We start from the raw sequence: 12,767 nt of genomic DNA on the forward strand, positions 1-12,767 counted from the left end.
CTCCATAGAACATTTTCAAGCTTCTCCAGGCTGCAGCAGGATCGGAATGGTAATAAGCTCTTTGAAGAGGAGATGCTCTGTTTCTTTTTTGTTTTTAGAAGCAGTGTCTGGAGTAAGCTAGGGCTTCATCTTTGTGTGAAATAAACAGTTGGAGAAGGCAACCATGGCTTTTGATGAGTCAGCACAAAGGGCATATGCTTTGATGAGATAAAATCCAGTGAGTGGAGCCAGCCAGGGGTGTCCATCTAACATCCGGGAAGCAAGCATGTACAAGCTCTACGAGGTAGCTGGGTAGTGGTTTTAAGTCTTAGAATCATCCTCACTGGTGTTCCCAGCCCACCCACCGAACCACCTACATCAGATTCCCAGGAAATTCTCACCAGGTCTGTGAGAGTCCCATGTGCCACTGTATCACAGTGAGGAGAGAGCTACATTCACAGGCAGCTGCTCCCAGAACAGCTGTCACATCCTCATGAGGGAGGCTGTACATCTGGGTGGAACTTGGGTTCCTCATATCCTGACTCTGATCAGCATCAAAGGAAACTTGAGTATATCCAGAGACATCATCCTCCCCCTGTCCACACTAGCCCCACCCTGTCCTGAGCACAAAAAGCAAGATACAGGTAGGGAATGCCTCCTGAAAGTCCTCAAGGCCACCATCTTTATCCCCATCACCCCACACCAGGATCCCAGAGATTTCTGAAACATGATTTTCCTCATTAGCCTCCCATTGAACCCATTATAAGTCTAAGGTGTCCTAAGTCAGGATGGATTAAATACATGGAGAAATCAATGGTAAACTAAAACAAAGATAAAATAAAATAAAACAAACAAACAAAAAATCCAATAAGTTAAATCATGGTGAGCTGAGGACATTTTATATCACCATGTTTTCCGTAACATTTTGCCTACTATTTCGCTGTCTAAGAGATTTGGCCAGTTTTTCCAATGATGCACCCTTATGTGAGGTTCATACTTGTTGGTGATCATGGTAACAAGAACATTAGCAACAGTAGCTGGAACAGCAGCTAGAACAGCAGCCAGGAAGGGCCTGCTCCAGCCAGGTGGCATTCCATTACTTTTTCACTGAACTTCCCTCCTGTCCTTCCCGCTGTCTCTGCAGAGTGACTACTCCAGCGACACAGAGAGTGAGGACAACTTCCTCATGATGCCCCCACGGGACCACCTGGGGCTCAGTGTCTTCTCCATGCTCTGCTGCTTCTGGCCTTTGGGCATTGCGGCCTTCTACTTGTCCCATGAGGTAAGGCCTCTCTCAGCTGGTTATACACCCTACAGGGTGATGATGTTCACACAAGCACACCATCACCAAGGGTAGCCAAGGAAGCCTGGCCATTGTCTGCCATGAGGGGTGTCTGCATGAGATAAGCTGGGGGACTCCCAGAGGGCCAAATAGGGTTGTTAGGTGGCCTTACCTGCTGGTCACTCAGTTTTGTCTTTGTAGAAGTGATACTGTTTCAGAAACAGAACTGACGACCAAAGCGGGCATCTACCTACCAGAGGACAGATGGCCTTTGGAGGCTTGACCTTTAAATGAGACTTGGTGTGTCACTTGTGGGGAAACATCTGGTCTAGGTTAGAGATACCATTGTAAACACCGAACCTAGCCAGAAAGGAGGGAACAGGGTTGTTTTCCTTGTCAAAGGCTCATTTTTGTAAAATATTCATATAACAGAGCCTGGTCTCCAACAGCCCATATAGAGCCATGCTGAGTGGGAGATCCTAAAGGTACCAATTCCCAGCTTATCTTACTATATATACAGCATCCCAGACTCTACAGAATGCAGGTTTTGAAAGAGGTTTTTCCTAGCAAAGAAAGAGACAGCTTTCACAGTCTTATTCATAAAAGAAAGGCTTTGCTATGCACTAATTAAAGCATGAAATTACCATCACCACCACCCACTGTCATTGTCCAACCAGAACAGGGAGAAAGGCAGTCCCATGTAATGGAATACTAGAGGCTCTAGTGTATGTGGAGGTTCTCCGGGTACGAGATGACCCCTGAGGGATGCCAGGATACCCCTGCTTGCTTATAGATTCCAAGACTGAGGCTGTCAACAAGTCACTGACATACTTGAAATAGCTTTTTCCTTGTTTGAACATGGCTTTCCTGCCTGAACCAGAAGTTACTTCTTGATGGCTTCTGAATTGATGAAGTTTGGACTGGTGTGGTGAGGGGAGCCTTGCCTAGCTCTCTTTGTGCCACCAGCATGACTCCAGCAATGGCCAGCTGCCTCCCTTTCCTAATATCCTAGGAAGAGCAAGGGTTGTGGCCGTCTTGAGGACCAGTGCTTTTTTGCAAAGACTAAGAGGCAGAGAATTGCCTCAAGATAGGAGGGAGGGTACACTCTGACGTCAAGTCAAAGCATATGGAGTCAGACAAGGAGGGTGGAGCAGGGCACAGCTCCGGTTCTGTGCTGTTCTTTGGTCTAAGTTCTGGAAGATAAGCACTAGGGTGGGTGATCCTGAAACCCTAAGGTCATGCCGAGAGCTTGTTCAAGGGCCAGTCCCGGCCTGGAAGATCTATCTCAGTGTCTCCTGTGAATGCTCTATGAATGTTACAGACCATGATTGCAATTAACATTATAAACTTGTATGGAAAGCCAGATTCCTGGGCCCAGGCAGCTGTGAGTTGAGGCAGGCTCAGATGAGCCTCACCTACAAGCCTCACTTACGCAGGCACTGCCCATACTGCAGATACAGCGACATGAGGGTTTGGAGAAAGACCTGTGTGCGATATTCATGGTGAGTGCAGTCTGCTCCTGCCTATATAAGAAGCACCCTAAGTCTGGGCTAGACAATACACCTTACTTATAAAGGGCAAGTCAAGTCAATGAAGTGAGAAGAGCCAGCTCCTCACCCAGCTAGGGCATTGTAGAACTATCTCATGAGTTGAACATGGTACCAACTGCATCTAGACCCAGGATCTTGCACTTCGTGTCTGTGTCATCCTAGAATAAGAAGGATGTGGCTCATCTGCCCTCCTGGGTGCAGGTGCACAGGCAGCAACACGTGAAAACCCAGAGCTGAGATTTGACGTCAAGTTTTGAAATGGGGATGGTGCTTTTACCTCATGTTCTGCTGAGGGAGGTGTCACCTCTTCCCAGGGTATCAAACACTGGAACCCTAGATAAATGGCATGGGTCAAGGAATGGTAGCCTGTGTGTCCACACCAGAAGCCAGCTTTCATGAAACCTGCGAACTATCCCAGCCCAATGACCTGCTTCTTCACATATCCTGCAGCGAAGCACTGTCCTCTTCTAAGCAAGGCGAGTTGGTACCTGCACCTTTGTCCCAAAGGTGTTACAGCATTCAGAGTCTCATCTCAGACATCAAGCTACTTCTTCATATGATAAGAGCTTCTTAAAGTTGGGTGTCAGAATTCGAGGTGTTGAATGCCTTTGGTGGTCAAGATGATTGTTATTGTTCAGCAGGAACTACAAAGCATACCTTCTGTGCCAGCTTCTAGTGACTTCTTTTGGAAGGAAAACTAAAACACTTGCAGTGGGTAGGGGTGGGTCTGTGCTGCTAGAGGAGGAAGAGGTGCTCCCAGGTCCTCTCCCTCCTCCACAGCTTCCCTTTTCACTACACTCAGAGGGTGGGTTCCCTGCTGTGGAACCCAGAAGCTGTTTTGCTGTTTCCATTAGAAATATCTGGATGGAGTCCCCTTTGCAGGGCCTGTGTCCAAGTCCTGTCTAGATGGGGGCTTCCATGCTCAAACACTTCCCAGAGCCTCAGCCCAGCCAAAAGGCTGCTGTGCACTCTGTTTATGCCTCTGCCACCCAAACCGCAGACAGGAAAGAAATCTCCAGGCCATTTGAGGAGAGCAGGCAGCTGCCAAGAGGAGAGCGCACACAGCATGGACTAGAACAGACACACTCAGAATCAAGCTCTAAATTGAATCAAAGCTGGCCTGGACACGGCCAGCTGGGACTTCTAATCCTGGGGCCTGGAGGGAGAAGCCCGGTGCCTTCTCTCCCTGGAGGCTCTTTGCAGATGTTGTCAGGGCCCCAGAGTGCTCAGCTGTGGAGCCTCAAAGGAGCTACAGCCCAGCACAGTGCTATTCGGAAGCCAGGCTCCCCAAGGCTGTGGTGCTGCTCACAAGAAATCTTTGACATCCACATGTGGCTTTAGTTGGTTTCTTTTGTTTGTTTGTTTGTTTTGTTTTTTGGTGTTTCTTTTCCTTTCTCACTGAACCTATTTCAGTGTATCAACTGTGCTTTTCTATTGTCAAAGCAACTCTCAGTGAGGTTACAGGAATGCTACACAGGGCCATTCTAGGAAAGCAAAGGGGAGGGGGGTGGTGATTAAATCAGTCAGTAGTGAAAAAAAATGAACCGCTGTTCTGGGCTTACAAACTTGGGCTTTTGAGGTTCTGTGCTCTTCTAAGCAGATCCTTATCTATGGGCAATCCCTCCATGACTATTTCCTGGTCCACAGCATGTCATCAAAATGGTTTCCACACCCAAGATTTCCCAGAGGGAGTTAGGACAGGGAGCACAATGGTACCCTTTGGGCACCACAATTGCCCAGGCACTGTGGATCTGCAGGCAAGTGGATGCCTGGACAGAGGCAGACAGCAGACAGGAGCTCTTAAGCTGTGAGAGCAGACTTACAGTAGTGACAGACGGCAGGAGTAACTCTGCTGAGCACCCACTATGCACCAGAGACTGCACACCACACTGTGCCCCTGCTTAAGCTCTGGTCCCTGTGGGAAGAGAATGCTTGGGGAATGCATTTTCCCTCTCCAGCACAGACCTATTCCTCTGGCCTGGGAACCTGTATCTTAACAAGCCTGCTGCCTGATTTCCTAAGCACTCAGTGTGAGCACTGGTTTCCACCCAAGTGACTTCATTCGGACAGGGATCACATATATCTTGTTGTGGCTGAGGCTGGACTCAGAGAGGTGGAGCATAGGGAATAGGGGGATAGGGAGTTTAGGATAGAGAATCTGGCTGGGAAGCCTGCCATCCAACATCACGCCCTGAGCTGTAACAAAGGACTTGATATAGATACAGAGTGGGGGCCGACAAAGGAAGCTTGCTGCCCACTTCATTTTTGTGATGTCATCTGGCCCCCAAAGAGTGCCAGTTCTGTAAACCAGCTTACGGAGAAAGGTGTGGAATGCAGATTAAGTTAGAAACTGCTGCTTCCAAATGATGCTAAGGTAGAGATAAGTCCCACAGTTTGCTGAGTAACTGCTGTAAGCCAGTTAATGCCCACACTTATCTTCTTTAATCCTCCAATAAATCTAAAAGTGAAAAATTAATATCTCCATTGAAATGGAAAAAAGTTTCAAGGATTAAAACAACTTCTAGATCTCATAAAGGTGTAAGTATGGGGGCGCATGAGGCCGAACACCAGCACTTCTATCCTTTAAAGCAGAATCTGCTGCAGCAGAACCCCTTTGTCTATGTGCAAACACTCCTAGAATCACAGGACTCCCTCCTCAATCCTCTGTCCCCACCTCCCACTTCAAGAATGCCTGGCACAGGGATCCCAGGGGAAACACGGTCATGCTTGACTTTGTGGCCCTGCACTCCGTCCCTTGGAACAGATGGTGACCTGAAACTGCAGCTGGACACACTCCCCAGGGGCCTTGGGTCTGGATCTGCACCACAGGCCCTGAGGTTACATGTGTGAGGTGACTAGCAGAGTTTTCTCTTTGAGACATTTATTATGCCTTGATTTCATTTCATTTCATGAAATGCTTCTTTCCTTTACTAACTGCAACATTACAGCAATAATTAAATGGGAGATGGGTACTTAGAACCCGATTAGGAATTTCATGAATAGTGCCAGCAAAGGGAACCAGGAAATGAGGGGGGAAGGGAACCTTCTTCTGGGGGAACAGGGATCCTGCAGAGCTGGTCAACATCGCCTTGAAATGTACCCATGAGTCTGTGTTTATTAAACACACAGAATGTGTCAGCCCTGATCCAGGGATCTGCAGTAAACAAGACAGGTCAAGCTCCCCCTTCATAGAGTTGGCATTCCAGTAAAGTCAGGCAGTGGAAAAACAAGAATAAAACCACAGGAGTATGCAGGGGAAAGATAACATTGCAAATGGATATGGGAGATAAATTTTAAGGAGTGGCCACAGTGTGACTGCTAAGGAGGTGACATTTCATGACAAAGCCATAGGCCTAAGCCAAGAGGTGCTCTTGAGAAAAGCCTTCCTGGCAGAGACAATCAGTATAAAAGCTCTGTGATAGGAACTAGACTGGCACACATGAAGAATGACCTGGTATGATTGAAGCCAGGAGACTACTGGGTGTGAGAGTTGGAAACTAGGACAGAGGAACAGGTAGGGGTGTGTAAGTAGACCCAAGGACCTTATCTGTTAAAATGAGTTGGGCTCTGATTTGGGCATGAGGGGCCATGTGGTGTTGCCACAGAAGGCAGCAGGCAACAGAGCTGCTTACCATAATCCAGAAGAAAACCAGTGGGGCTGGACCACTTCTGCTACCAGGGATTTTATAAGTAGACTGGAATGCCTTTTAGAAGAATTACCTGTGAGTTTGTGTTGTGACATGAAGAGACAGAGGGATGGGGCCCCTGGAGAGTGAAGATTATGCAGCAGGAAGGCAGGCATGTACAATGAGCAGGGCAGGTCTTGTCTTGACTTCAGCTAGTGTGTTGGCATGGAAGAGAGGCACAGAGCAGGTGGATTGGATGTGTGGCTTGGGTTTCAGGGGACAGGTCTGAGTACAAACATGAGCCAGGACAGAGCTAAGCCTTAAGCACTGAAGGGAGCAGTGAAGAGGTGAGTGATCATTGGAAAGTCCTCAGGGACTGGAGGGAGGGGGCAATCTGAGGAGTAGACTCCAGAGGGTATAGGACAGAACCCTTCCATACCCAGAGAACCACGCCATGGAGAACAGAACAGTAGGCCCTGCACAGGAAGGAGCCGTGGGTTCTGGGCCATTCTAGTTTCTTGATCTCCCCTGGAGCTCTCCCCATGCCTATGATGTGTACACTTTTCTGTAAGTCTATCGCACTTCAGTTAAAAGGATGCAAGCTTACATGGGAGACAGCGATTGAATATGGTGCACAGAGCAACGTCTTTTGAAGTTTGCTATGAATAGAAATAGGGTAATATTTAATGTTACTGAAGAGATGTAAATGGCAGCCTTTTTTGTTTATTTGCTTATTTAATTTTGTAATGCTAGGCATCCAACCCAGGACATCCAGCATACTAGGCAGACTACCACTGAGCTCCACTCTAGCCACTGTTTGTTGCACATGTATGTACAGTGTGTGTTCAAAGAAATCAAACAGAATAAGACGTGGGTGTTCAATGTAGGAACTGATGGGAGAGTATTGCTGGAAAGATCCTATGTGATAGGGGTGGGCAAGCATGAGAAGTAGAAAGGCCATTGTCCTCAGACGAGGATTTATCCCTAGTCATAGACAGAACAAGAGCATGGTAGATGTGTGAGGGAGCTTGGAGAAGGGGAACCTTCACCTAGAGGTCCTGGACAGGCCTGAGCTGAAATGAAGAAGTCTTCCTCAGAGGAAGAAGGGAGTCTGAGAGGTAGGACCTGAACAAGGAGAGCACAGGATGGGAAGAAAGGGCTGGAGAATTTAGAAACCAAGATGCTGGACAGGAAGGTGTGCATGCGCCAGGCTTACCCAGCTGTGCTGATGGGCAGAGGGCCACAGTCTTGTGAGCAGAGAGTGATCCTTCTGTGCATTTGCTAGGGAGAGTAAGAGCTCAGGGCAGGGGCTCTGTCCTAGTTAGGGAGGCTGAGCCACATAGTAAGGGAGGAAGGGGGAGGTAGGGAGGGCACTAGAAAAATGGAGTGGCTGGTCCCAGAATCCTGTCCACAGCTTTCTTAGCTACCTTGGGATTAGGCTCAGTGAGTTCTGAACTTGAAACTGACTTGACCCACAACTGCCATGTTAGAGGAAGCGTAAGTCTCACTTTAGACAAAAGGTGTCATGTAGAGAGGAGAACGCTGCAGGTCTATATACCCCTTCCTCTTATCCCCAGGGAAACAACAGCCCTCTCAGGAGCCTTCACAGCCTCATGTGTTCTTACCTCTCAACCCTGTCTGTTCTGGGTCCTGGTAACTATCAGGAGACAACCAAGTTAAACCAAGTTTGATGCCAAGGACTAAAAGTACTTATGTTTTCTCTGGAGTTTGACGCTCCCTACAATATAGAACAAGCATGTCTCAGCCTCCTTCTAAACAAGGTTCCACAAGTTCTTAAAGGGTGAGGAGAAATATCACATGGTTTGAATGTGAAATCTACCACCAAATATTCTCTAGTAGACCACATCAAGAGGGACATCCATCCCCAAGGGACATGAGTGTGTGTCCCTTCTGTCTTTACCTAGACACTAATGCTAGTTCCATATGGCTAGTTTGTGAGATTGTCAGTGTTTTCAGCCCATTTTCTGGAAAAAACCAAAGCCAAAGGTTTCTTTGGACTACCACCAGGACTTTGCTTAGAGAGTAGGTGTGGCTCTTGACAGAACACCAGATGATGCCATCTGTGGCTGGGCTTTTGCCCATGTCTAGACCATGCTGGATTGGTTGGTGAGCCGATCCACAAGGGTTAGGGCTGGGATTGTGTGGGGATGTGCCACATTTGCCAGTTTTTTTAAATGGAAAAAAATGCGAGGTTGGTAAGATGCCTTGAAAATCTATTAGAGCAAATTGTTGGGACTTTTCCTCCATTTGCCAAACTACAGGCAGAATAACTCAGGTTTCTTGTGTTTATTTATGTGTTTCTTTTTGCCAAGAGCTCCTTTCAAAAAGATTGAATAGGATGTCTCCAGTGACGGTCTTACCCTCACCTGAGAGTTTTGTCTTCAGGGATTACTCTTCCTCACTGCTTGTCTAGTGGACCCCTGTTCCATCCTCAGTTCCACTGGGCACCTGGACAATCACTTCTGGTTCCCAGCTCAACCTCAAGCCCCATTCTTTCTCTGCCTTGTTTGTGAGGTGTCACTACTCACACAGCACCCACAAGCCTGGGGAATAGACTCTACGGGAGTGGATGGGCCTAGCCCTTGTCTCTGGGATGCAAATCTCCAAGGAGACACAAGAGTGTCAATGCCTGGCATAGGGATACTGAGTGCAGAAGATTCTGCACCTTCAGGAAGATCAGGGTGAAGATCTGTTTGCATTCTCTTCCTTCCTTCCTTCCTTCCTTCCTTCCTTCCTTCCTTCCTTCCTTTTTTCCTTCCATCCTTCCTTCCTTCCCAAACCATGCCCCTGCACCCTCTCTCTAGTCCTCTTCTACCACAAATTTGGAGGGATGGTCTAGCAGTGCCTTTCCCCCCCTCCCCAGGAAACAGGTGATGGAGGTTCACTCCATGAGATTTTTAGAGGCCATCTATTAAAAGACTACTAGTCTGCCACTACCCAAAGCAGGAGTCTGCGCTTCTGTCTCTTTATTTAAATGAATAATATCCTCCTTTTCCAGTATCATTATTTTAACTTAGACAGGTGAAGTCTTATATGAGGGATTTCAATTATCTGTTGCTCAAATACCTGTCCCTTTTGGTGCTAATTGGAACTTAGACTGTGTTGCCCTGCATGGGTAACCAAGTGCAACCTACTGGGGCTGAACTGTGTGAGAAATCTGGCACTCCCCAGTTCTTCTCATTCAACAGCCAAGGAGGAAAAAGTCCCTACTTCAATAATACAGAGAAGCACCAAGCCCAGGTCCTCACTAAGTCCTCACTAAGGACAGTTGTTTGTATCTGATGGAGAGATCGAAGAACAGTGTCTGGTAAGGGTGTCAGACATAGTTGAGCAGGGCTGGCTACAGCAAAGAGCAAATCCAGCCACGGCAGTGCTCTGAGTGAAGGCCTTATGGAATCCAATGGGCAGCCAGGACTCACGCGACTGGTGCCTCTAGACCTTTCGAGGCAGAGCCAGTGTGTGTGTTCTCTAAGCTATTCCCCAGGAAGGAGTAGGCTAGTAGGCTGCTGATGGTCAGGTGAAACTCATCCGAGAAGATCTAAGCCCTTGGGCCTGCAGTTCCTTCCTGGAAATATGACAGAAGTGACCAGAGTAGGACATTGACTTGAGAAGGCACACTTTATGTGGTAGAAAGTTGGCTGACTAAAAAGTGGGGTCTGAGAGCCCTACAGACAAACAAGAATTGTCCCTGATGGGCACAGCATTTAAAGCCAGGTAGAATTCCACTGCAAGTACAGCATCAAGAAACAGTGGGTGGAAACAGAGTTTTCTGAAATTGACTTACCCAGGAAGAGAGCAGAGCCCCTGGTCAGGCCCTGCCTGGGCAGGTACTGTGTAGACCTAAAACACACCTGGAATTGCTGAAGATGGATGCTGAGAGCGAACCGCTCAGGCTGTTAGCACCTCACTTCACTCCATGGTGCACCTTTGACTAATACCTTGGCCTCTCTCAAACATCTAAACCAAAACTGACAGGATAGTTTCAGAAACTATCACCTATCTGCCTTTCTCTTAGAAAAACAAGGAAGCATGTTTATGTTTACCTCTCTAAACCTGGACACAGAGACAGGCTTAAAAATACTTTTTATTTTTTATTGCTCAATATTGTGGCTCAGAACTTGTGACTCACATGAACCTGGAGGCTGTGTGCTCCACTCTGGGATAGTGTCTGTTACAGTCACAGATCTTAGGAGGCAATGCCCTTTGTACCCCACCATCTGCCTCCTGTGACCTCGAGTGTATTACTCTTCAATGTCACTAGATGTAGAGTAAATTGGATCCTATGGCTGAATGCACCCCATAAGCACTGGCTGATTTCATCAGCTCGAGGTTTAATTGTGCACCTGAGAGCCACAGCCATCCAGGCAGGGAGTTGGGGCTCGTCTTCTGAAAGTCAAGAGATTGCTGTAATGGGAAGAGAAAGTGTCCCAGCTCTGAGAGAGGTGGGGAACAGGAGACAGGGCAACACTGGGAGATTGTTGACAAGGACAGAGTGGGTAGAGAGCTGGGATACCTCAGCCTCCCCAGGCAAGTGACACAAAAGCGAAGGTGACAGTGAAGGAACTGTAATAGCCTTTAAACCCAGGCAGGCTCAAGAACAGCACTGGGTCTTCAGGCAGGAAAATCGAAAAGCCTGACAGAGGGGACAGTGTGTCAGGTGGACATGTCATACCTGCATCAAGAGACTGCGTTCAGCTCAACAGGCATCAACTGTGAGCCCTCTCCCACCTCCCCTTCCCCTCCCTCTCTGCTTTTCTTCCTTCCTCTGTCTCCCCTTCCCCATCTCTATCTCTGTTTCCATATGAATATTTAATATGCTGATTGTAGCATCTAAGAGTTGTTTTGCAACTTCTGGATTTAAACAGTTCCACATAAATATTAATGACCTGATATAGTCGAGACAGGTCAGATTTCTGAGTTCCACCTCCTTCCACAGAATCTATGCTGTAGATGAGGTACTGATTTAAAAAAAAAAAAAAAAAGAAAAGAAAAAAGAAATTTGTTTGGATGAATAAGTGAACAAACCCTGTCTGTTTTTTTTTCCCTGTGGCATGTTGAACCAATTTTTTTTTTCAGTTGTAGGAAAGCTTTGTCTAGATAATTAGTGCTGATTTTGTGATTAGTGGTGTATAGTAGAGAACGAACATGTGTTGACTGTTGAAGGCAGGGTTGGTGCTCTGTGGACATTTTGGCACCCAGAATTGAAATATTGATGTGTTGCATTGTGTATTCTTCTGTCTAGGCTTAGGGCTTGCTCTGAGTATGTTTCCAATGTGTGATGCTTTTTGGTAAATGGTGTCACCGAAGCTATTAATCAGAGTGTAGCATGCCTCCAGCAACAGAGGAGTTCACACACCTCTTTTGCATCTCTTCAAATACTGAGCCCTCTGGATGGGTCCTTTGGCACCATGAAGGCACAATGCCAGAAGCTCCTGGTTTGGAGATAGTATCGATGGCCATTTCTGAGAATAGGTCCTGTTTAGCCAGAGCCTGGGACACACTTGCATTCAGGAATGCTCTGATTGGTCACAGCCTCCCCAAAGCATCTTCACAAGTGTCTCTTGCATAGCACCATGGACTCCCATGCCAACATCCAATGGCTTCTGTCTGGTCTCAAGGCTCTGTCTGTATTCAGAGATGTGACTGCAATGCTGTGACCAGTGAATAGATATTCTTGCCTTCTAAGCTATGTGGCCACCAGGACTGGCCTATCCTACTACAGGCAATGACTCACAAACTGGGTTTTATAGAAGCCATTTTGTCATGAAATTTCAATCTTAGGTTATGATAACCAATTAATATTTTCTCCAATAGGTAAACCCACATGAATAAAGCAGAAGTAATATAAAACACTAGCAATGTTGTCTTCTAAATCCAACCTCAAGAGAGAGGATCCATCTCCCACCCTAGGACCCACTTTAAATGGAAACACTCGAAGGTGCTCACATTCAAACCACACTCACAGAGTTGACAAACTCTGAAAAGAGGCCCAAACACATCGCATTTGGCAGGAGCCTACAGGAACTTAAGCATGCTTTTTGTGGGTGAGCCACTGATTAAAAGACCACGGAAACCACTTTTCCTTATGGGAAGGGAAGTTTTCAGGCATGCATGAGGTAGTAGGCTCTAACAGATGTCTCTTGGTGTGGCCAGGAATCTTAGGAGAGACTAGGATGAAAAGCAACACTGTCAGGATGCAAAGATTGCCAGCAGTGGTGATAATAACAAATCCTGTTCTCTTAACTACTCCCAAAACTGAACTGAAGCTAAGGTCAGAGCTGGGGAGATGGCTCAGTCAGGCAGGTGCCT

General features: G+C 47.2%; 1 protein-coding gene across 2 annotated transcripts in view; it reads left to right on the plus strand.

Moving 5' to 3' along the window:
- The window catches only part of Syndig1 (synapse differentiation inducing 1), a 164,809-nt gene that overhangs the window by 94,812 nt on the left and 57,230 nt on the right, over nucleotides 1-12,767 (plus strand). For both annotated transcript variants that reach the window (XM_052726204.1, XM_052726205.1), the window contains exon 3: nucleotides 1,124-1,261. In XM_052726204.1, coding sequence (XP_052582164.1) covers nucleotides 1,124-1,261 — 138 coding nt within the window. The remainder of the gene's footprint in view (nucleotides 1-1,123; nucleotides 1,262-12,767) is intronic.

The sequence above is a fragment of the Peromyscus californicus genome, unplaced genomic scaffold (assembly GCF_007827085.1).
Source record: "Peromyscus californicus insignis strain IS unplaced genomic scaffold, ASM782708v3 Scaffold_7__1_contigs__length_154581171, whole genome shotgun sequence".
In the NCBI taxonomy this organism is placed as follows: Eukaryota; Metazoa; Chordata; class Mammalia; order Rodentia; family Cricetidae; genus Peromyscus; species Peromyscus californicus.